We start from the raw sequence: 25,117 nt of genomic DNA, 5'->3' as shown, positions 1-25,117 counted from the left end.
TGTACATCACATCTGCATGCACCTTCTGGAATATACTGGGCACCGCAGCCACCACCGGTGGCGCTCTCATGATGCTCTGTTTCCGTTTTTGGCAAAGTCGGCACGTTTTGATGTACCATCTGATGTCTCCTTCCATATCAGGCCACCAAAATCGCAGTTCCAGCAGTGACTTTGTTGCAAATGCTCCTCTGTGTCCTAGTGCATCATGGGCTGCTCTCATCATGTACATCCTGTGGTGCTTCTCAACCACCAACTTGTGCATTGATTCTTCTCCTTTTCTGTACAATTTGCCATCCTTGCTCATGAAGAATTTAGATGCTAACTTGAGGAACCTCTTGAACTTCAGATCATCTTGAACTTCAGCAGGTCTGACTAAAGGCTCCTTTAGCCACTTTTCCACAATGGGTAATCTGTCATCCTGGACTTTGGCACCTAGACTCCTGTGTTCTTCATTGTATGGCTCCCTCTCCTCAGCATCATCCTTGAGCATCTGATCTGGCAACATCTTGTCCTCAGGCAGGTCTGCTTGGAGGTAGACTGGCAGGTTCAAGCCCTCAGCAGCATAGGCAGCTCTGACTTTGGCATTGAATGCTCTTGTCTCCTGTTGAGCCAAATCCAACTCCTGTTGTATGTCCTTCACAGTGACAGCCAAACCTTCTAAGGTTTGTACATAACCTCCTCTTGTGTCAATGTCGCCTTTGAATTCCTCAAACTCCAGGGGTTGCTCTGCAAAATAATCCCAGTCTTCATGTCTCTCTGGAGGAATAGTTGGGTCTAAACCATCTTCATCTGGTGGCCAGATTTCATCTCCAGGTTGAGGTTCTCTCCTTGACAGTCCATCAGGAGGGAATGCTGCACCCTTCACATGCTTGAGTTTGAACTGGAACATCAAAATCTGCTCAATCCATCTGTTGATTGTTGCATTAGGTCCCATTCCTGGATTGTTCAACATTCCTTGGATATATTTGGCGTCCGTTTCAATGACCAGCCGCCGGCATCCTAAAAGCCAGTAGCGCATTGCATCCAGTGCTCGCTTGAGTCCATACAGTTCCCGTTTCGGCTGAGAGAATTCCGCCTCTCTTTTGTTCAACGGTATTGATGCGAATTTTGCATAGTAGCGTTTGCGTGGATCTGCGGGGTCACACTGATAAATCTGAATGCCAACTGCCATCCATGAGGTGTCAACTGCCATGACTATGTCTGAGTCCCATTCATAATTCAATGGCTTGAGACTTGGTGCATTGATCAGAGCTTGCTTCAACCTGTCCATAGCTTTCTCCTGTTGCTCTCCCCATTCAAATTCTATGCCCTGTCTGGTGAGCTTCTGGATTGGTCTTGCAATGATAGCATAGTCCTTGATGAACATCCTCAGCACTCCAACTGTTCCTAGGAATTGTCTGACAGCTGAGACATCCTTCAATGGTCCCCATCTGGCAATGACTCCAACTCTATCTGCATCTGCAGTTCTCCCTTCAAATGAGCAGAGGTGCCCCACCACATGGAACTTTTCAGCACACAGTACTGATTTTGCCCCATTGAAAGTCCCTCCACAATATTTCATCCTCTGCACAATTCTGTTCAAATTTTGGAAATGCTCCCAGATAAACCTCCTAATCCCAGGATTTTCAGGAATTGACTCTGGTGTTCCATCTGTAAGCTCATATCTAGAGCCAGGTCCCCTCAGTGGGACATCATCAATGTAGGGTTGAGTGACATGTGGAATCTCATCCTCCAGAATATATGTCACATCATCATGGAAAATGGGCACGCTGTTGGTCCAACCCATAGGAAGCTTGACGAGTCTCATGGCTCCAAAGGGTGTCTGGAATGTGGTGTAGTCCCTTGAACTCTCTGCAATATCTCTGGCATCATATCCTGAATAGAGGTCCAAACATCCTCCACATGCTCTTCCAGCAAAATGGGTGGCCAATTCCTCTGTAGCAGGAGGAATTCCAGAATGTGCAATAGTGACTGCATTCAGAGGTTCCAGAGCATGCACAAGTCTGATGCTCTTCCCATCCTTCTTGATAACTCCAAAGAACTTGCTCCTGTAGGAAGCATTTGAAGGCTCATAGACTCCAGCATCCAATTTCTTCTTGATGACTTTGCAGAATTCTTCAAATTGTCCCCTGGGAATGGGTATGCTCTTTTCAACCCATGTTTCATGCTCTATCACAGGGAATTCCACAGGTGGGAAGAAGTCATGCCTGAAATCTCCGCGCTCGTTATCTGTCCATGCAAAGCCATATTCATGATTTCCAACCACATCATGCAGCAATTTCAACTCCTCTGGTTGCAAGAAGTCCTTGTGTCGTTTTTCCATGTCGACCATCCGTTCGCGGGTGTAGCGCTGTCGGTCCCGATACTCGGGAGGGTTCGGGTTGAGTGGTGGCAAGTCCGCCAATGGGTCACCCTTGATCTCTCGCTTGATGCGATACCGGTCCGGTAACTCAGTATACACCGGTCGAACTTTGAGTCCCACGGGCTTGTACTTCTTCGCCGCAAACACCGACTCTGCTTCCGGATCAGCATCTCCGATCACGTCATCCTCGCTCGCTCCCGGAGGACTGATGTAGTCAATTGATTGGCAGCAGACGCACCGCTCCGCCCCAAATTCATGCTTCACAGCTCCTTCATCTGGATCAACCAGCACATTTCCAACCACTTTGTGCTGCACTCCTTCCACAATCTCTGTCCGTGCTTGATGGAATTGTTCGAATAGGTTTGCCGCCAGTTTGTCGTTGACACATATTTCAGATTTCGAGGCCAAGAGGTATGATTCAACAGTTTTGCGTGTTGTCATAATTCCACCTACAGGCTGATACAACTCCTCTATGCGTGCTTCGCCATGTTCATCAAATCCTACCAGGACCGCGGTCTCTTCTCCTTGTCCCATCCAGGCCAAATCATCGAAGACCCCTGAAAACCCTGGTTCGACTCCGGTTGGTGTCGACCATTGCCGTTGCCGTTATGTGCCGAGTTTGAACCAGACTTCTCACGGTTCTCCCTACGTGTTCGATCATAAGTGGGAAGGGTCCAGTGATTGCCGGAGTTCGGATCAGTAATGGTAAGGATCTGGTTTTCGCCATCATGCTCAGTTCGACTATTAGTCAGCACATCAAAGGGTCTGCCCAGCAAGACTTTGTAAGCTGGTCCCTTGATCACATGCACTTGGAGGAAAAGGGTAAGTTCACCCCATCTGAATGGCACATTTTTGGACAGTCCCATTGATTTCTCCAATTGACCATTTGCACTCTGCATGAAAATGTTGATGGTAGGGTCCCACATCAAACCACACTGTTGGGCTGTTTCCAGTGACATGGACACAATCTGAGATCCAGAGTCAAGAACACATTCAATGGGTCCCTTAGAGTTGATGTGTGGGAAGGCAACCCTGAGAGGTTCAGAGTCTCTTGCCACATAGATCTGCTTTGGCTTCTCATCACTATCCAGATTTTCCAGGTACTGGAGGTAAGGGTCTTGAGCAACCATAGATCCAGCAGGTATGCCATCCACATCTGTGTTGACCACAAATACTCCAGTCACATCAGGCAAGTCACTGACTTCCAGAGCATCATTGTCCAACTGGAATGTTCCAACTTTCTGAACTTTCTGAGCACCTTTAGGGGCTAGGGATATAGCTGGCACCTCCTGTATAGGGTCAATAGGTTGGCGCACACGGGTCAACCGTTGTCGCTCCTGTTCCCTAAGGTCTCGGCTAAGTCCGAACAGATCACCAAGTCTGATGGTGACTTCAGTGTTATTGATGCGCTCCAATATTTCGTCCGTAAGGCCTTCGCGCTGAATCGGTGCTCGCAATTTGAACAATTTGCCTGCATCGCCTTCATTTGGCGAAGGGTCATCCTTTTTGGGAGGTGGCTGAGTTCGAGCCCCACTTTTCCCAACTTTGACAAACTTGTATGGCAGTTCCTTGAGCACTTCACTAATCACTTTCTTCTCCTTGTCTGAGTCCTTCTGGGCTTTGCCTGATTTTTCTGGATTTTCTGCTGAATTTACCTCGTCTTCGAATCGAACTCTCTCAGGTGGCTTATTTCGAGATTTAGCCTCCTTCCTCGAGATATTCAAAAATCCAATCCAGATTGGTTGGTACCAGACCGACCACGAGTCTGAACATATTGGTCAGGACGATCTTCCTGCATATTCAGCATATTCATCACAGCTCTGCCCAAAGCTTCAGCATTGTTGCCCATAGGGGATGGTCTTGGTTGATTCACGGAAGAGTTGACTTGTCTCCCATTCATATAGGCAGGTTGTGCTTGTTGAGGGGTGTTAGTCATCTTGTCTGTAAGCTGACTAAGCTTGACGTGGATGGTTCTGACCTCATCTCTGAGCAGATCAAAGTCATCATCAGTCACTGATGGTCCCTCCATGAACATGTTCTGTCCAACAGCACTCTTCTTCTGCCAGTACTCCTCAACCTTGTTAGATGTGGATGATGGTCCCCTTGGTATGAAGCCTCCATCAGCTAGCTTCTGCTTGCCATCCTCTACAACAATCCAACCTTTGGCCAAGTGGGCATGCTTCTTGTGGCAATCTCTAGCAAAGTGGTCTGGGTCTTCACAATAGTAGCAACCACCATTGCCTCCATTATTGTTGTTGTAGTTGTTCCTCTGATTACCCCAGTTGTTGCCACCATAATTTCCACGATTATATTGGCGCTCTTGTTGCCCGTAGGAGTTCTGAGCTGACTGCCTCTGCTCATAGTCATCCCTTGGTGGTGGAGCATTCCTCTGGTTCTGGAATGTCTTGACCAGTTCTTCAATAGAGGCTTGGGTCTGCTTCTGCCCAACCACTACTGCATCTCTCAAACCAGACATCTGACCTTCAAGATCATCAAGCCTGACATCTCTCTCTTCAAGCTTGACCCTTGGGAACCTGTCAGACCTCTTCACTTCAGGAGCATCATTACTGAAGGAGCTATCAGTCCCACCAGTCCTTGAGAATTTCTCCGCCAATTTGATCAGTTCATCAAGTTGGATAGGGTCTTCCTTCCTGTCAAGACCTATAGGACCAATGATTGCTCCAGCCTGTGCAGCATTATCATCCCTCAGTAGGTTCCTGGTGTTCATAGCGAGCTTCAGAGATTGGGCAAAACCTTTCTCCAGGGTAGACAAGTACTTGGTGCATGCCTCCTTGTTCAGGATAATGGCAGGGGCCTTGTACAACTTCTGTACCAAGGCTCTGAACTTCATGCCAAACCTAGTAAGCTTCCCTTCTGAAGTATGCTTGATGCCTCTATACTCATCACAGAGCTCTTCTAGCTCATCAAGGGTCCCAGCCCTATCTTCATCTGCCTCTGGGTATACTTTCATGACTGCCCTCCTGAAGGCAGCATAAGTGGTACCAGCTTGGTACTCAGGCAGCTCCCTCCACACTTCTCTCTTCTTTGCTCCAAGATAGCCAGTCAATAGCCTCTTCTTTTCAGCATCATCATTGATACCAGCTAGGTCAAAGATCTGTTCCACATGTTCCATGAAATCAAGGAGGTCTTCCTTGTCATCAGAAGTGAACTTGGGTGCATTGGTCTCCCATGCTCTAGGAACTCTGAAACCTTGGACATTAGCATTGGCCATGTTGTTCTGCTGTTGTTGTTGTTGGTTGTTGTTGTTTATCCCTGAATCAGAAGATGATGATGAAGATGATGAAGATGAACTTGAACTAGGATCAAATCCAAAGAAGCCAGGTAGCAGTGGGTATTCCTCTTCAGGTGATGGGGAATAGTCTGGTTCAGGAGAGTCTCTGTTATACTCTTCTGTGATATCACCCTCAGGTATAGGTGATGCTTCTCTGGAATATTCTGGATCAGATTCAGACTTAACAATAGTCTCCTCTTCTTCTTCTTCTTCTTGGATAGTTGGGTTGTGGATCAAGCTCTCTTCAAGTTGAGCTCGACGTGTAGCACGATCAAGAGCACGTTGTGCTCGACGTTCAGCGGCGGTAGACGTTGTTGATGATGTTATACGCTCAGCGTATATGGATGTTGTTGTTGGTTGTTGAATGAACCCCCTCGCGGTGGGCTCCAGATGAAACGCGGAGGAACGGTAGGAACAGTGGGTGGAGGATGGGAGCAATGAGGGGACAGGGGACAAACAAACACAAACACGGACACACACAAACACAAACACAAAACAAAACACACACTCAGTCACTAGACACACTTGTGGTAGACACTTGATGTCAACCCTAACCCTAGATCAGGGTTACTCCCAATTCGACAATAGTTCCTAGTTCGTAGCGCAAGTACTGCGGGGGTTCCAACCAAAGTATATGGTTGTTGCAATCCAGATAGTCTTCAATCAACAGTTGGTGTGGGTGTGGGGGTTATGTTCAACAATGTTCAGCAAAATTTGACGATAGTTTCGGTATATCACTCAATATGACGATAGTCCCGACGTTCGGCGTTCTCGGGCAGCGTTCTCGTAGCGTTCTCGGGTACAGTTCACGTGTTCTCAGTCTTCGTAGTCGTCGTCGGCGTTGATCAAAACCTTTCCTCTATGGGGAGCAATACAACCGCTATGGGGGGGCGCGTTGGATTCTGAGGTATCTAGTACAAAATCGAGCTGAATATATACTACTCGCTTAGCTAATATTGATGGCCCCGGCCGCCCCGGCCACGGTCACGTGCTGTTTCACCTCAATGTTTCGCCAACTTGCGACGCGTCGCACCTCACGCGTTTGGTTTCACCACGCGTTTTGATCATCTCCCCGCGTTTGAGCTCCCGTTTGAACCACCCGCGACGCGTTCGAGCCGAAACGCGGCCGCCATTGGCTGGATAGGTGTTTCCGGGTCGGCCTGCCGTCGGCCCGGTCGGTCACGTGTTGCCCGACGCCCGGGCAGCCCAGAGCTGTCGTATTCGCCATTCCAAGGCGTTTCCAGCACTAGTCGCGTAGCGCGCGCGACACTCGGACAGCTCGTATTCCCTCATCAGCTCCTGCGAGGTCGATACTAGAGCCCCTCTTCAGCCCAGGCCGCTTCGTTGCCTCGACTCACCGTCCATTTCAAACAGCTCTTTCAGCGTCGATGGAAACTTGTCTGCGACCGTTCCGTCCATCTTGTAGATCGGCTGCAGCGGTGCTGACTCGCCATCGCGAAGCATCGCATTTGCCCGCCGGTTCTCGCTGCATTAAATCAGGATAAAAAATGATGTCTGTCAGCCATGAAAACGCACGAATTGCGGAGATCCCTCTGGATCTCCTCCAACCATTCCTCTTGCCGCGCAACCTCGACTTGCAGCTCCTCGGGAATGTGCACTTTCAACAGCTCTGCCACCTGGGCGGCCACCAACGCGTCTACTTGGCGTGCAATGTCTGCTTCAGCGCCGCTCTTCATGTGCTCGATGACTTCGGTGTTCAGCACCTTTCCTAGTATCACTACCAACGCCGTCAGCAAAAGAACGGAACCGGGACACCGCCGCAAGCACATTCGATCTCCTGGATGCCCTCGCGTTGTCGCTGGTCCTGCTCTTGCAGCTGCGCTCGCAGACTGAAAAAAAGTAAAAAGTGTCCAAGTCAACAGCAGTTGGACACTACTTTTCGATGTCCCTCGCTATCTGCGGCTCTCCACCAAGCGCGGTCTAACAGGTCGAAGATTTCAATGCCGCGCAGCCTATTCGCATTCCCATAAGTGATGTAGACTACTACATTCTCGTGGTACCCCAACGCGTAAGTCCATCATAACAAAACTGTAAAGTAGTTAGCATGAATAACGACACGCGATTGCCTGAAAACTCACCTTCAAGACATCTAACTCATCTCCAAACGCCTACTTTTCGCCCCCACGCTCCTCGACATTTCATTCTCGCGTCAACGTCGTCGCCCAACAAGGAGGTGATACCGAAACAACTGCAAGTCAATCAGGTATAGAACTCGCCAACATCAAGGCGACCTACGCGTCGTTGTTCTTCTCGACTCGCAGACGCGGCCAAGACACTTTGTCCGCAAACAGGTCTGAATCAAGGTATACAAATGCAGCATTAAGATAGGAACGGAAAACTTACCTTGGACAATGGCGCCAACCATTCCGCGCCAAAACGCAGAAACTCGACGCAATAGTCGATTGAATCCCAACAACTTTACAGTTGTTGGGATTCAATAACAGGAGGTGATGAAAACTCACCTTGACGTTCTGAGCAATTCAATCATCGACAACTCGTTCCCATCGCCGACGTGTCGAAAATCAAATCGTTGCAGACTAGTAAACACAGTCACGAACACACCCATACTTTTAAAAGCTCCAGACCCGCATTGCTGCTCGCTGCTCTTGAGTCCTCTCGAGCGAGCTCAATGGTGAACAGGCCTGAACCGCGAAGTAAATAAGTGTGATAAGACAGGAACTAAAAGCTTACCTTGTATTGCGGGGCCGACCATTCCAAAACCCGTTGCCCATGCTCCCAAACAAGCCCAATATTGTCTTGCGTTGAGCAGTGGCTCGCGTTCCAGATCTATCGAGCTCTGTAAGTTACAGACTCAGATAGCGAATAACTTATTCACTTGCGCAATGTGATGCGCCTGACGGCGCATCTCTCGCGCTCCCCCCACCGCGACTCTCAGCCTGATGCGCCTAACGGCGCATTGCTCGCGTTCGCAAACGATGGCCACGAGGGGACGAGGCATGTTGATGCGAGTGCGTGACCTTCGAGTCCAGGGCGTTATTCACGCCTCCGGCGGCAAAATCCTGCACAAAAATGAGTTTGAAAACGCAAAAAAATGACCAGGAAAGTGCTTACGTAAGCTCAGTTACACAAGCAAATTGACCGTCGTTTCGAACCATTTGAGCGTGTCTGCAACGGGAAATGAGCCCTGAATTGCAACAGAGTCAAGGTGGAGACTGACATTGGTGCAAAAGGCATAGTAGCCACAATGTGAGGTGCCATCTCTCGCGCTCGCTCCCGTTTGCAATCGATTTGGTGTTGGCGGCGCGACTCTCAGCATGATGATGCCCTAACGGCGCATTGCTCGCGTTCGCAAACGAAGGCCACCAGCGGATGAGGTATGTTGATGCGAGTGCGTGACCTTCAAGTCCAGGGCGTTATTTACGCCTCCGGCGGCAAAACCCTGCAAAAAAGTGAGTTTTTCAAGGCAAACAATGGCGCAGAAAGAAGCTTACGTAAGCCTAGCCATGCAGGCAAATTCACCCTCGTTTTCGACGTGTCTGTGGCGAAAAATGAGCCAGAAGTGGGGATAATCAACGAGGAGACTGACCTTGGCGACAAAGCTTGTCCTCTGATCTGTGTGGGGCGGGGTTGGCCACCTTTTGCCGACCTCTCCCGCCTGCGCCATCCGACAGCCCACCCTACTCTTGCGTTGGTCGTAACCTGCGCAGGGTCAGGCGGTATTGCTAACGATGCTTTCCTTCAATAACCTTGTTGGTAGCATGAATGAGTAACACACCTTATGACCGCAGCAAGCCGTCCTTCACTCCCTCCAATTGCAACGTGGTGGTGGTGGTGGTCCGCACTTGAAGTTGGTGAAGGATGATCGCCGAACTGCAACAAGGTAAGCACATAGGCACTCCGCGTTTTGGCCACGTACCTCGAACCCAAAGGCCGTTGCTTCTTTCTCCACAGCCAGCACCATTCCTCTTGCCCGCGTTGCCCAGTTTGAAGTCGAAGAACGATACAAGGCTTCCACGGCCTGTCTTTGAGCGTGTAGGGCGGGGCTTCGTGTTAACAAGAGCCAGCGCTAAGACCAGGGCCGCGAGCCATTCGAAGGATGTTGTTCAGGGCGAGTTGCCGGTTTGACCTAGGTCGACCCTCATGTGTTGGCGCAGTATTGTCTTATATGTCCCTGTATTGACCGTTTAGTAGTTTTATGGAGAATGGAAAAGAGCGCACCTTGCCGCGACCCACGACCACCCAACCATTCGTCCCTCCTCCTCGGAATTGCTTGACTTGGCAACTGGCAGTGGCCTGGAAGACGTGGGAAATGAGGCAAGTGTCTGGCTGCAACAGAGTGAGCAAGCAGACGTAAAGAGCACAAAGACTTACCGCCATCGTGGTCGAAAGACAAGTCACGATTTCGTGTGACGGCACGCATGATCTTGACTTCCTCCATGCATGTCGGCACTCTCCCGCTTCAAAGCAGCATCCAGCAAGGCGGCAATGGCTCACGCGCCGTCTCAAACTCACGCGGCAACTCAGCGCCTTATCCTACGGCTACGACTACATCAATCCTGCATGTTGCGTGCCGATCCAACCTAGAAGGCTGGAAACAGGTGAGTTGTGAGCGGATTTCAGCGGAACATTGTGCTCACTTATGACCGGGTAGGTCTCCTGGAACGCCGGTCTTTCTTACGATAAACTCGGCCCGCAGATCCCCAACTGAATCCAACAACGACCACTCTCTGCCCGACCGCTGACCAACTCCGCTGCCATGGCCACTCAATGTCTTTTCGCACGACCATCTACGGCTACGATCCCACTCCTTCTGCCGATTTAATCCGGAGACGATGCGAATGCTGGAAAAAGGTGAGTTGTGTGGACAAATCTCAGCAGAGCGATATTCTTACCAGTCCAAAGGCGAGCAAGGCTTCCGGCAACGACCGCTTTTCACAAAATTCGGCCCGCAAATGAGATGGGGACTTTCTCTCGGCAACGCAGGTCCAACTCCCCAAGCCGCATCCGGCAAGGACCAATTCTGAAGACAATGTGAAGTAGGCTTGAATCGGGTGAGTTATCTGCGCATTTTGGTGGACCAATATGCTCACTATTAGTCCCAAAGCCGGTCCTCTCCCCCGTCGACAACCGCCTTCAAGCTCAGCCCGGAAGCAACTCGAAATTGGGACGGACTCCCACCGCCAACCGACTCCAACGACCACCACAACCTTTCAGCGCCAGAATGCATAGCAATTTACCTCTGAGAACAACACCCATTCGCTAAATCCAACGACTATTCATCTCCACATCACCGACGGCTGTTTCGAGCGGGTGGGGACAACGACGAAGTTTATCCAAAGTACCAACAACGTCAACGTCCTTGGCAACAACGCTGACATTGCCAGCACCATGCGCGCCGTCGTCTCCAACGTTGACGACCACTAACACCTGTTAGCTCGCAAGACAACTCGGCAAATAACGGCAAAACGCACCTCCAAAGTCAAAGCCGCTCCACCCCGAATCATCCCACCAGCAATCCTAAATTCGCCATCAACTTCGCCTCCTCCGCGTTCCTCTGTCGTGCTCAAGGAAGCAAACGCGGCAGGGAACGGCAAGACTTCGATTTACCGCCCAGAATGGCCCCACCGGCGCGACCACCAGCAACGAAAACCATGCCGGAGGCAAGGCAACACGGCTTTGTCGTCCCACTTCGAAGGGGACAAGCCGGCACATCCAACCCCATCGACTTCGCACCTAAAAGGTCAGGTAAGTCCAGATTGTTGTTAACGTTGTGGAGAGCGACAACTTACCAGTTACGAAGGTCGCGGCCAACAACGAGCTTATTCAAAGCACTGACGACGTCGACAACAACGATGCTATTGCCAGCACCATGGCCCGCCATCGTCTACGACCCAAATAACGGCAAAACACACCACCAAAGCCAGAATCTTCAATCGACTTGACATCGTCCTCGTCAACCATAACATCTTAGGGCGGCAAGGCTCCATGCGTGCGAAGACAGTCGAGGAACGAGGCGGACAATAGCGGGATCGTGAAAATGGGAGGGAGAGCGCCATCGAGGTCGAGGAGAAGAGGGAAGAAGAGAAGGGAATGATGGCAAAACAGCAAGATGGTGAGGCTTTTATATCCTCAGGCTTCGGAGCGCCCACTAAGCGATGACAGCAGCGGTGGATACCGCTTGACAGATGTTCCTAGCGGGGATTCGAGTCAAGTCGGAAGATGTAAATTGTGTGGGAATGATATCGGAGCAGTTCAAGAGGTTCTGAGACTATATTATACTGTCCCTATGCCTATACTACTGTACTGGATGAAATGCAACTCGTTCCAGCCACCACAAGTCCCATAATCCACGTTAAATGTGAAAACTGAGTTTTCAGAAAGTACAAGAAATGGAGCATTGGCGAGGCTCGGACGCCCATGGATACAGACCTGACAGGTAGCAGACATGTGCCATGATGCTTCTGGCGTGTTCGCTAAGCTCAGCGCCAGATTGCCGTTGAAAACGGCAGAGTAAACTAGAACATCTAAGCATACCAAGCATTAGCGCTAGTCTGTGGGGGAATCGGAGAGTACAGGCAGATCACTAATTACGTAAGCTACATTTCTGTGAAAATTTGAGGTAATCGGCGCAGGATTACACGCGTAGATGGCAGAAAACAGAAATTTGTGGTCTGGAGAATATACGCATTTTTGAGGTTATATATCGCGGGAGGACGCGTCGTTGCCTGACTCAGGGGCTTAAGTAATGTATTTCCTTAAAGTCTCTAAGCATTTAGAGCATTCCTGAGGCCGCACGTCGCGAAATACTGCGTGAATTTCCTTTTTGGTCGAGTGGTGTTAGGTCACGTGACCATGTTCAACAACAATTTTGCGCGTGAAAGTGCTACAAAGCCCCTACAAATGGTTAGACTAGGACAATCTCTGTTATGGGTGGGAAGTATGGGAAAAAAAGTAAAAGACTGTGTGGAACGGGAAAACAGGAGCGCGCCAGCGCTGCAGCATAACCACTGCTCCATTAGTCCGTTTCTCACTGGTCTCCACGATATCCTTTGTGCAGCACCTCCCGTCGGCAAAACGGCAAATTCAAGTTCGCCGCTGACAATTTGCATTTGTGCGCGGGCTTGGCTCCCCGCAAACCATTCCTACTGGCGGCGCCCAAACGTACATGGCCTGCCGGAGTCGGATCTCCGCTCATAGTTTAGTATCAGAACGGCATTTGCTTGCCGATATCAAATTCGATGGTTTGGTGCCGGAGCTTGGGAAAGCTCCAAAAGCAGCCAGCCTTGGACTGGTTTGTGTATTGACCAGGGAGGTTTTTGTCGTTCTCAGTCTAAGGTTCTGCATCCACTGTAAAATTTTGTGTGAAGACGCCATTTATGTTGATCGGAACTGATGTGTGACACGCTTGCGTTTCTCCGTCATGTTGACAGCATGAACTAGCTCACCGCCTTTACGTGCGACCTTACGACAATACTTGGCAACTTGAAGCTCTCCAAGCACGCTCGCAGCCCTCCCTCTGCTTGCTGCAGAGGCCAGCCTTATCGTCAACAAACTCTGAACACGCAAAACCTGAGCAACACGCTGCCTGAAGTTCAACACTACCTTCCAGTGAACTCTGTCAACGATGTCGCTTACGCTTAGAACTTACGCCTACTTACGGGGATGTAACATCAAGTCACACTGTCGCCCTCTTTTTCTCTGTCTACCACCACTTCTGTCTCCTCAAGCTCATTCTCACCTCCTCGAAGTCAACCAGGCGTCGCTGGCAAGCCCGGGTCCTGCATCACTGTGAGTTTCATTTTCTGCTCCTTCGGCGCTGGCTCATGGTCTCACAGCGAGCTCGCAGTCTGTACAGACTGTCTTGACGCGCTCGTTCAGTTTTCAGGCCTCACCGCGTCGTCTTTCAACACTCCCACCGCGCTTTAACCACAGTAAGTAACGTCTTGTACGGTGTAAACGACAACAACTAATATATTGTTAGACTCCCCGGCTTGACGGCCATTTCGCCGCCCGTTGCGCGCCGCGTGCCTTCATCACCTTCAAAAGGTGCCTCTGACTCGACGCCCACCTGTCGCCATGGTCTCCCGCCATTCCCCCCATATCCCTTGACCCGGCCTCAAAGCGACAACCGCGTCATGCGCCGCCATTGTCGGCGTCTACGATCACAATCAACAGTGCCGAGGCCAAGCCTGCGCCCGCGAACAATCCATCACTCACCTTTTGCCGCGACTATGGTGGTTACCTCGCTCGTCGTTGCAGTCAGCAAGTTGAGCGCCGCATTGCCCTTGCTTAACCGCAAAGACTCGACAACAGCCGCCATCCTTGAAGCAAGCAAATATTGCACGCGTTTGTGCTACCACTGGTCCCGGAAAGCCAGCCGCGATGGCTGGAACTAAGGTACGACTGAGGTCTGCATTATATTCGTGCACTTGCTAAATGCTTGACAGAATTGCTCCCCGGGCGACCTTTTGCTGCCGTCGCCGTCATCCCCTCCTCCCCCGCCACGTTGTCAACGCTTGAGCACGCGCCGCCATCATCGCCGGGCGCTATTACCCCCCCGTTTTCGATCAAGGCTCAAAGTTGTCATCATGGCCAACTTGGCCTCGCCGGTCTTTGCCCGGAGGATGGCCGCCTGCCCAGGACCACTTGCCCCGCTCGACTTGAAGTTCTGCACCTTGGCGACGAGCGAAGGCCATTCATTCACCAACTTCATCACCCCCTCTCCGCGTCGGCCGGTCGGCCTCGTCCGAGCCCAACGCGACTCTCCTTCCCCCGCCGTTAAGTCCGCCAAAGCCGCTGGCTTCAAGTCGGGTGGTGGTAAGTCTAAGCTTTTCAAGTTTCTCGTATAGCTGCTGACCGCCATTGACCAGGCCTCCCTCTACTTTCATCACGCCCATCTGACACAACACGTTGGTTGCAAATGCTCTGTACTCGACAACGGCCGCCATCTCCCCGTCTCAGCGCCACGTGCTACCCGCAAGGTTTTGCTCGCCAAGTTCATTATGGTCCGAGCTTCTTTCCCCCACCGTCAAGTCCGCCAAAGCCGACACTGTTTGTGGTCACCTCCATGCGAGCTTCCAGTCTCACATCTGAGCAACGACCATCGCCTATCCGGTTTCATCTTGCCGCCGCGGCCATCCACGCTGGCCACCATCATTCATGCCTGGCCTGGCCATGCCGCAACCATCTCCTCGACTGCCGACCCGAGTCTATGTTGCCATCATGGCAGTCATCCGCCGTTCATCACGACTCCGATGCGCTCACCGCTGTCCCCACCTGATTCGTGCATGGCTCCGGCTGCTGCCATCTGCTTTCATCCCGCATCTCGACAGTCCTCCATGCTAGCGACAACCATGCGATACTCGTCCGCACCCATGCCGATAACTGCGCGATGGCCGTTCACCACCTTAACCCGCCTACTCATCGTGGCAGTTGACCCCGCGACCCGTGTTCTCTCTGCTGTAAGATGATTATGGCACCTGGTGAGTCATCACCTTCATCTTTTTTTTTTGTTGCCTTTGCTGCGCTACCTTCGGGAGGGGAGACCATGCATGGACACTGCAATAACTGCAGAATGGGAATGCCTTCCCAGAAAACGTTGGAAGTTCTTAATTAACGCGTTTAAGGCCTGAACCAGAGACTGACGATTTTCTAGCGCCAAAATAAGAATCTAACGAGGGAATGCTAAGTGCGAACTTGTGAGATTTAGCATCACGTGACCGCGTTTGGGGCGGGCAGAGGAGCCGGCGCAGGAGGAGGCGCAGGAGCCTGCGGCGTGCGGCATGCGGCGTGTGTGCCGAGATGATGTATATACAAATTGATATTCGATCATTAACGAGGCGATGGATTCGGATGTCCGCGACCGAGTGAGTCGTCTGCTGCTGTGCGACTATCCAGTAAAACATTAACGAGGCCCTGCTGCGCGATGGTTTCCGGTGCAAGTTGACAGGATGCTATGATATTGCAACTTATCCCGAACTCGAGGCCCGCAGGCTTACCGATAACGAGGGCGCAGTGCTCACAATCCAGCGACAACCAGGCTGGTTCAATGCATTAATTCAGTCCTGCTGAAACTAAAACCTTTTCAGGAGGCGTATAGTGCCAGTGCTGACGCGATTCTTGAACTGTTCTGTGTTGGACATAAACAGTGGGTTGGAACCAGACTCGGAGTCCATCGGGATGCGAACCTCCTGTGCATGGACGGGAATCTCTATAGCCTCTTCAATGAAATGCTTGTGTGGCTGGAGGAAGTTAACGACCAGGCAAGAACCTCTTTACCACCAGTCTAAACAGTCTCATTCCAAGTAGCCCCACACTTACAACATCGTATCAAGTCTGCCCAACTTCTCTTCCTTCCGAAAGCGTGCAACAACACCGCGTCACGTTCACCGTTGATCCAACTTTGGTCGACATATGCAAAGAGCTGAATCAGGCCGTTCCCGAGTTGCCCTCTCCGGTCCTGTTAGCGATACGGGCAGCTTGCTGTCGTGTTGCTAACCTATCTGGAGCTCTCGAGCAGCACGACATCGTCTTACGCGAGCTGGCTCGCACTCAGACTCTTGCGCCGGACGGAGATCATGGTTCCGCGGAATTGTTGCGCATGCGTTTGGGTTCATCATTGGCTCATTAGATGTTACTTCATTACGTGCGCTTTGCCTTGTTCACAACATCCCCAAATTCTTTGTTCTTCCTCCTTCACGAACCTACAGCGCCAGCCTGAGTGTTATTCAAGCTGACACCCACACAAGACACCCACCAATTGATATTTGACATTGAAGAACTGCATCAGTCGGTTGAGGTTTCGTTCGCGCGACGCTGAGCACTCGGACAGCTCGTATTCCCTCATAAGCTCCTGCGAGGTCGATACTAGAGCCCCTCTTCAGCCCAGGCCGCTTCGTTGCCTCGACTCACCGTCCATTTCAAACAGCTCTTTCAGCGTCGATGGAAACTTGTCTGCGACCGTTCCGTCCATCTTGTAGATCGGCTGCAGCGGTGCTGACTCGCCATCGCGAAGCATCGCATTTGCCCGCCGGTTCTCGCTGCATTAAATCAGGATAAAAAATGATGTCTGTCAGCCATGAAAACGCACGAATTGCGGAGATCCCTCTGGATCTCCTCCAACCATTCCTCTTGCCGCGCAACCTCGACTTGCAGCTCCTCGGGAATGTGCAGTTTCAAAAGCTCTGCCACCTGGGCGGCCACTAACGCGTCTACTTGGCGTGCAATGTCTGCTTCAGCGCCGCTCTTCATGTGCTCGATGACTTCGGTGTTCAGCACCTTTCCTAGTATCACTACCAACGCCATCAGCAAAAGAACGGAACCGGGACACCGCCGCAAGCACATTCGATCTCCTGGATGCCCTCGCGTTGTCGCTGGTCCTGCTCTTGCAGCTGCGCTCGCAGACTGAAAAAAAGTAAAAAGTGTCCAAGTCAACAGCAGTTGGACACTACTTTTCGATGTCCCTCGCTATCTGCGGTTCTCCACCGAGCGCGGTCTAACAGGTCGAAGATTTCAATGCCGCGCAGCCTATTCGCATTCCCATAAGTGATGTAGACTACTACATTCTCGTGGTACCCCAACGCGTAAGTCCATCGTAACAAAACTGTCAAGTAGTTAGCATGAATAACGACACGCGATTGCCGGAAAACTCACCTTCGAGACATCTAACTCATCTCCAAACGCCTACTTTTCGCCCCCCACGCTCCTCGATTACTTCATTCTCGCGTCAACGTCGTCGCCCAACAAGGAGGTGATACCGAAACAACTGCAAGTCAATCAGGTATAGAACTCGCCAACATCAAGGCGACCTACGCGTCGTTGTTCTTCTCGACTCGCAGACGCGGCCAAGACACTTTGTCCGCAAACAGGTCTGAATCAAGGTATACAAATGCAGCATTAAGATAGGAACGGAAAACTTACCTTGGACAATGGCGCCAACCATTCCGCGCCAAAACGCGCAAACTCGACGCAATAGTCGATTGAATCCCAACAACTGTAAAGTTGTTGGGATTCAATAACAGGAGGTGATGAAAACTCACCTTGACGTTCTGAGCAATTCAATCATCGACAACTCGTTCCCATCGCCGACGTGTCGAAAATCAAATCGTTGCAGACTAGTAAACACAGTCAGCATCCACAACAAGTAGTCACGAACACACCCATACTTTTAAAAGCTCCAGACCCGCATTGCTGCTCGCTGCTCTTGAGTCCTCTCGAGCGAGCTCAATGGTGAACAGGCCTGAACCGCGAAGTAAATAAGTGTGATAAGACAGGAACTAAAAGCTTACCTTGTATTGCGGGGCCGACCATTCCAAAACCCGTTGCCCATGCTCCCAAACAAGCCCAATATTGTCTTGCGCGTTGAGCAGTGGCTCGCGTTCCAGATCTATCGAGCTCTGTAAGTTACAGACTCAGATAGCGAATAACTTATTCACTTGCGCAATGTGATGCGCCTGACGGCGCATCTCTCGCGCGCTCCCCACCGCGACTCTCAGCCTGATGCGCCTAACGGCGCATTGCTCGCGTTCGCAAACGATGGCCACGAGGGGACGAGGCATGTTGATGCGAGTGCGTGACCTTCGAGTCCAGGGCGTTATTCACGCCTCCGGCGGCAAAATCCTGGGTAAAAATGAGTTTTCAAACGCAAAAAAATGAGCGGAAAGTGCTTACGTAAGGACAATTACTCAAGCAAATTTACCGTCGTTTTCACCCATTTGAGCGTGTCTGCCACGGGAAATGAGCCCTGAATCGCAACAGAATCAAGGTAGAGACTGACCTCGGCCACCAGCCACAATGTGAGGCGCGCGCTTCCGTTTGCAATGGTGTTGGCAGCGCGACTCTCAGCATGATGCGCCTAACGGCGCATTGCTCGCGTTCGCAAACGATGGGCACCAGCGGATGAGGTATGTTGATGCGAGTGCGTAACCTTCAAGTTCAGGGCGTTATTTACGCCTCCGGCGGCAAAACCCTGCGAAAAAGTGAGGTTTTCAAGGCAAAAAATGGCGCAGAAAATGCTTACGTAAGCGTAGCCATACAGACAAATTCACCCTTGTTTTCGACATGTCTGTGGCGAAGAATGAGCCAGAAGTGGGGATAATCAACGAGAAGACTGACCTTGGCGTCATATAAGGCTTCCACGGCCTGTCTTTGACCGTGTAGGGCGGGGCACCGCGTTAACAAAAGCCAGCGCTAAGACCGGGGCCGCGAGTCATTCGAAGGATGTTGTTGAGGGCGAGTTGCCCGTTTGGCCTAGGTCGACCCTCTTGTGTTGGCGCAGTATTGTCGACGGTATTATATGTACCTGCATTGACCGTTTAATAGTTTCATGGAGAATGGAAGAGAACGCACCTTGCCGCGACCACGACCACCAAACCATTTGTCCCTCCCCCTCGGAATTGCTTGACTTGGCAACGGGCAGTGGCCCGGAAGACGTTGGAAGTGAGGCAAGTGTCTGTCTACAACAGAGTGAGCAAGCAGACATAAACGTGGAGGCAGGAAGACTTACCCGCCGTCGTGGTCGAAAGACAAGTCACGATTTCGTGTGACGGCACGCGATGATCTTGACTTTCTCCATGCATGTCGGCACTCTCAGCTGCCTCAAAGTAGCATCCAGCAAGGCGGCAATGGCTCACGCGCCGTCTCAAACTTGTCTCAAACTCACGCGGCAACCCAGTGCCTTATCCTACGGCTACGACTACATCAATCCTGCCTGTTGCGTGCCGATCCAACCTAGAGAGCCGGAAACAAGTGAGTGAGCAGATTTCAGCGGAACAATGTGCTCACTTATGACCGCGTAGGGCTCCTGGAACGGAAGTCAACGCCGGTCTTTCCTCCGATAAACTCGGCCCGCAGGCACCAACTTAATCCAACAACGACCACTCTCTGCCCGAGCGCTGTTGCCCCCCAGCACCAACTCCGCTGCCACGGCCATTCAATGCCTTTTCGCACAAACATCTACGGCTACGATCCCACTCCTTCTGCCGGAGACGATGCGAATGCTTAAAAAAGGTGAGTTGTGTGGACAAATCTCAGCAGAGCGATATTCTTACCTGTTCAAAAGCGAGCAAGGCTTCCGGCAACGACGGCCGTTCGTAAAACTCGGCCCGCAGATGAGATGGGGGACCAACATGCCCATTTCTCCCAGCAATGCTCAGCTCCAACTCCCCAAGCCGCATCCGGCAAGGACCAATTCCGAAGACGATGCGAAGTAGGCTTAAAATGGGTGAGTTATGTGCGCATTTCAGTGGACCAATATGCTCACTATCAGTTCCAAAGCTGGACCTCTCTCCTGTCGACGACCACCTTTGAGCTTGCACCATCTTCCCTCCTTCGCCGTCGTCTACAACGTTTGCAACCACCAACACCTTCTCCAATCAAGTTAGCGCTAGAAAACTCGGCGAATGACCGCAAGACACACCTCCAAAGTCAAAGCCGCTCCACCCCAAACTATTCCACCAGCAATCCTAATCCGCCATCAACCGCGTTCCTCTGGCGTGCTCGAGTAAGCAAACACGGCAGGGGACGGCAATACTTGGATTTACCGCCCCGAATGGTCCTACCAGCGCAACCACCAGCAAAGAAAACTCACCCAGACTGCGCCAAGGCAATCAGCAAAGAGAAACACGGCCTTGTCGTCTCACTTCAAAGGGAACAAGCCGGCGCATCCAACCCTCCATCGACTTTGCACCCAAAACGGCTCCGCGCTGCAACCAGCTTGCCGAAGATGGGATGGGGGTTGGAAGTTCAAGCAGCAGCTCGTGCCGCAACAGGCCGAACATCCTCAAGGAGGCATCCTTGTTCGAGTAAGTCGGTTGGGGTATCATCCACAAAGTTAGGACTGACCTCAATGAAGCGGACAACGGTGGGATCATGCTGCTGTCGACCACGTCCCTGACACAACGATCAAGCCGACTCCAACGCGCATGGTTACTGGGTCGACGCTGGTCGAGTAGAGAACTTGTGGATCAGGTAAGTCCAGACTGCCGTTGTGGAGAGCGACAACTTACCAGTCACAAAGGTCGCGGCCAACAACGAGCTTATCCAAAGCACCAACGACGTCGACAACAACGATGCTATTGTCACCACCATAGCCCGCCATCGTCTACGACCTGCTACAATCAAGTTAGCTCAAAGCAAATAACGGCAAAACATACCAAGGCTGGCCGCTCGCCGCCGTCGACTTCACATCGTCCTCGTCAACCACAACGTCTTGGGGCTGCAAAGTTCCATGCGTACGAGGACAGTCGAGGAACGAGGCGGACAATAGCGGGATTGCGAAAATGGGAGGGAGAGGTCGAGGAGGGAAGAGAAGGGAATGATGGCAAAACAGCAAATTGGCGAGGCTTTTATACTCTTGGGTATCGGAACGCCCACTACGCGGATGACAGCAACGTGGATACCGGTTGACAGATGTACCTAGGGCGGGATTTGAGTCAAGTCGGAAGTGTGGGAATGATATCGGAGCAGTTCAAGATGTTTTGACGCTATATTATACTGTCTGTATGTTTCTACGACGGTACTGGATGAAATACAACTGGTCCGAGCCAACACAAGTCCTATAATTCATGATAAATGTGAAAACTTGGTTTTCAGAAACCACAAGAAATCCCACATTGGGGGGGCTCGGAGCGCCCATGGATAAGGACCTGACATGTATCATGATTCTTCTGATGCGTTTGCTAAGCGCAAGCCAAGACCGCCGTTGAAAACGGCAGAGTAAACGGGAACATCTGGACAGTTTGAACATTGCTTCTAGTCCCTGGGCGGATCGGAGGACAGGGATAGGTGGAGGATTATGTAATGAATATATCTAGAGAGATTTGGGCTAATCGGCGCAAGACTGCACGCAACGATGACAAAAAGCGGAAATTTATAGTGCAGAAAATATGCACAGTTTTGGAATATATATCGAGGGAGAGCGCGTCCTGATTCAATTGATATGCTTACGTAATGTATTTCCGCAAAATCCCAAGGCAATCGGAGCACTTTTTAGGCCACAGGCCTCGAAATACTGCGACAATTTCCTTTTTGGTCCAGCGGTGGTAGGTCACGTGACCTCATGTTCGACAACAAATTTTGCATCAAAGTGGGAGAAAAAACCTCAAAAGCCATAAAACTGGTGTAGGTTGACTTTTCTGGAGGGGTATCAGGAAAAGCAAAAAGACTGAGTGGAACGAGGAAAACAGCAGCGCCGGCAGCGCTGGAGCATAACCACTGCACCATTGTTCCGTTTCCTGCTGAGCTGGACACAATCTCATGTCAACCACCCGAGCGCGGCAGACTGGTATATTCGAGTTCGCCGTTCTCAATTTGCATTGATTTATGGGCTTGGCTCCCCGTAAACCATTCCCATTGGCAGCGCCCAAACGTACAAGCCCGGAGTCAGACTCGGAACTCCGCTCAGAGATCGCCGCTATCAAAGGAGGACGGCATTTGTTTGCCGACAGTGATTTTGATCATTTGGTCCAAACGGCGCGCCGACCAGTAATGTGTTGCAGTCTTTGTACTGCCCACCATGTTTTTCAGAGAGAATGGAGTCCCATTGTTAAAAACTTTGCTTCACGGGGTCGGTGTTTGCCGTGTTGATCGTAACTGATGTGTGACACGCTTCCGTTTTCCCGTCATGTTGTCAAAAATGAACTGGTCCACAAGTTCCCCGCGCGACTTACGAGAAGTCTTGGCAACACTCTGCTCGTCCTCAAAACAGCCAAACTCAAGCTTTCTGTGTTGACTCTCCGAGTGCAACACCGGCATTCAACAGGTTCAACTGCCGCGACATCTCATAGAGCAAGCAAAGTGCGCGGTCAAACTCTTGGGTTCGTCAGGTACGTTATGGTCAGGTAAACCTGTGACTTAGAATTGGCGCGTAAACGTGAAGTCACGCTGTCTACTCTTTTCTCTGTTTACCACCACCTCGACATTCTTCTATCTTGTGCTGGGGTGAAGCTTATTCTTCTACAGAACTCTCTCCTCCCTGTAGGCCATTTCTCTGGGTTGCCCTGCAGCGCTGGCCCACTGCGAGTCGTGTAAGACTATTTGTTGTTGTCCTGCTCACCGTGTTAACTCGTCTCCAGATTGCAATCTTTGCAGCGGCTGCCTCCTAGCCATGGCTCTCCATGTGAAGCTCGCAAGCCAACTTTTGCGCAGGACGCTTCGCCAATGCGCGAGCTCGGGCGGTCACGGTCCCAGAGCGTGCTCATACGGCCAAGGCAACAATCTAGAGCCGGCCGGTTACCGTCCTAGAGCATGTCGCCATTGCCTCGTTTGCGCTGAATCCCTCGACTTGCCCATATCCACGTCGACGACGGTGAGTAATGTGTTGGACAGTGTAAACAACGACTCATGAGGCATATCATTAGATTCGGCGCGTACTACTGTCTGGTATTCTCAAGTTGCGAGAAGCGCCTACACTCGGACCTCCCCCATGCTGTCATTCACGCGCGCTTTCCCGACAACTCCTTATGCCAACGTCAACGACCGTCATCCAACCCCGCCATAATCCCTCACTCCCACCATCGCACCCATTAAGCTCTCTGGCTTGACGGCCGCCCGCACGGAGTTGCCCAGCGGTCGAGCTTAAAGTTGCTGTCAATAATACTCCCTACGCGCTTCTGACGGGCCATCATTTCCGCGCATTCACCCATCACCCCCATATCCTTTCCATCTCCGAGCAAACTCGAGTCTTCGCCCGCGAACGATCACCTTGTCATAACGGTTGCTCACGACTCCACTTGCGCGCGGACCATTGTCGTGCCAACACTGGGGTCACCAAGTCCTTGCGTAACCTCCCGGCAAAGACTCGACAACGACCGCCATCCCTATCTCAGCGCCGAGTTAAAGCTTTGTGCTACCACTGGTCTCGGAAAGCGCGATGGCTGGAACTATGGTAAGCGTCTGCATTATATTTGTGCACTTGCTGATTCCTGGACAGAATTGTCATCCGCTGCATGGGCCGACCTTTTGCCGCCGCCGCCGTCATCCCCTCCTCCCCTCGACATCGTTGTCACAAATGATGCACGCGCCGCCATCATCGCTCGGCGCTATTACTCCCCGAGTCTTCGACCAAGGATTATGGCCAACTTAGCGTCGCCGGTCTTAGCCCGCAGATCTCCGTTGTCTCGAAAATGGCCGCCTGCCCAGTACTACCTCCACGCCGATGCCCTTTGCGGCTTTGCCCACTGCCATCACCTTTCACCCTCGTTGTCTGAAACGTCATCAACCATCGTAACCAGATGCGCCGAGTCTGAGTCTTCGCCCCACCTTTTGTGGCTTATGCCTACCTTTCTCGACGGCAGGCAGCGCGCACTATTGCTGGGATCACCCTCAAATCTTTTCACAATGCTCTGCGTTGCTGCTCGACAATGGCCGCCATCTTCTTTCCCCGTCACAGCCAGCGTGCCCGGTACCAAGTCCAAGCCGGCGAACCCAGCCGCGGCCTGTCTTTGACCGCACGGTCATCCCCGACCTGCACCGTCGCCAACTCGGCCTTGCCTTGGCGTCGCGGTCAGAGTCGACGTCGACTGACAGATGGCCGAGCTTGCGCTGCAACCGCAGGATGGAGGCCTGACCTCGGGAAAGGCTATGGTGACGACGAGACTGCTGCTAGTAAGTCTTTCTCCTTGTGCTTGCTTGTGCGCTTACTGATTTCTAGCAAAATGTGTCTATTCAAGTCAGAACAAGTCTCTCACACACACACGGTGTCTTGGTGCCCTCCAAGCTTTCGACATCATATGGCGGCATTCATTTCGGACTTGATGCCAACATTTAGTGAGTCATCACCTTCATCTTTTTTTTTTTGTTGCCTTTGCTGCGCTACCTTCGGGAGGGGAGACCATGCATGGACACTGCAATAACTGCAGAATGGGAATGCCTTCCCAGAAAACGCGTTGGAAGTTCTTAATTAACGCGTTTAAGCTGTGAACCAGAGACTGACGATTTTCTAGCGCCAAAATAAGAATCTGTGGAAGGAATGCTAACTGCGAATCTGTGAGATTTAGCATCACGTGACCGCGTTTGGGCGGGCAGAGGAGCCGGCGCAGGAGGAGGCGCAGGAGCCTGCGGCGTGCGGCATGCGGCGTGTGTGCCGAGATGATGTATATACAAATTGATATTCGATCATTAACGAGGCGATGGATTCGGATGTCCGCGACCGAGTGAGTCGTCTGCTGCTGTGCGACTATCCAGTAAAACATTAACGAGGCCCTGCTGCGCGATGGTTTCCGGTGCAAGTTGACAGGATGCTATGATATTGCAACTTATCCCGAACTCGAGGCCCGCAGGCTTACCGATAACGAGGGCGCAGTGCTCACAATCCAGCGACAACCAGGCTGGTTCAATGCATTAATTCAGTCCTGCTGAAACTAAAACCTTTTCAGGAGGCGTATAGTGCCAGTGCTGACGCGATTCTTGAACTGTTCTGTGTTGGACATAAACAGTGGGTTGGAACCAGACTCGGAGTCCATCGGGATGCGAACCTCCTGTGC

At 51.6% G+C, this 25,117-nt stretch overlaps 4 protein-coding genes across 4 annotated transcripts; 2 read left to right on the top strand and 2 right to left on the bottom strand.

The window, feature by feature from the left end:
* Positions 1-6,980: 6,980 nt before the first annotated feature.
* On the bottom strand, positions 6,981-7,351 carry MIND_00016400 (ATP-binding cassette transporter; the record flags this gene model as incomplete). The annotated part of the gene is made up of 2 exons (XM_037357135.1): positions 6,981-7,140; positions 7,191-7,351. The coding sequence occupies 2 exons, from the start codon at positions 7,349-7,351 to the stop codon at positions 6,981-6,983; spliced, it is 321 nt and encodes a 106-aa protein (XP_037225045.1).
* Positions 7,352-15,815: 8,464 nt separating this feature from the next.
* Positions 15,816-16,266, top strand: MIND_00016300 (uncharacterized protein; the record flags this gene model as incomplete). The annotated part of the gene is made up of 2 exons (XM_037357134.1): positions 15,816-15,871; positions 15,921-16,266. The coding sequence occupies 2 exons, from the start codon at positions 15,816-15,818 to the stop codon at positions 16,264-16,266; spliced, it is 402 nt and encodes a 133-aa protein (XP_037225044.1).
* Positions 16,267-16,331: 65 nt separating this feature from the next.
* On the bottom strand, positions 16,332-16,940 carry MIND_00016200 (ATP-binding cassette transporter; the record flags this gene model as incomplete). Its single annotated transcript, XM_037357133.1, has 4 exons — positions 16,332-16,352; positions 16,393-16,502; positions 16,548-16,675; positions 16,726-16,940. 4 exons carry the CDS (start codon positions 16,938-16,940, stop codon positions 16,332-16,334), a joined length of 474 nt encoding a protein of 157 aa, XP_037225043.1.
* A 2,809-nt stretch (positions 16,941-19,749) lies between these two features.
* On the top strand, positions 19,750-20,775 carry MIND_00016100 (uncharacterized protein; the record flags this gene model as incomplete). The annotated part of the gene is made up of 4 exons (XM_037357132.1): positions 19,750-19,857; positions 19,903-20,437; positions 20,488-20,603; positions 20,653-20,775. 4 exons carry the CDS (start codon positions 19,750-19,752, stop codon positions 20,773-20,775), a joined length of 882 nt encoding a protein of 293 aa, XP_037225042.1.
* Positions 20,776-25,117: the final 4,342 nt, after the last annotated feature.

The sequence above is a fragment of the Mycena indigotica genome (genome assembly GCF_014461135.1).
Source record: "Mycena indigotica strain 171206Taipei chromosome Unknown Mind.scaff0001, whole genome shotgun sequence".
In the NCBI taxonomy this organism is placed as follows: domain Eukaryota; kingdom Fungi; phylum Basidiomycota; class Agaricomycetes; order Agaricales; family Mycenaceae; genus Mycena; species Mycena indigotica.
The sequence above is the reverse complement of the archived record's forward strand: the minus strand, read 5'-3'. Positions and strand labels throughout refer to the sequence as shown.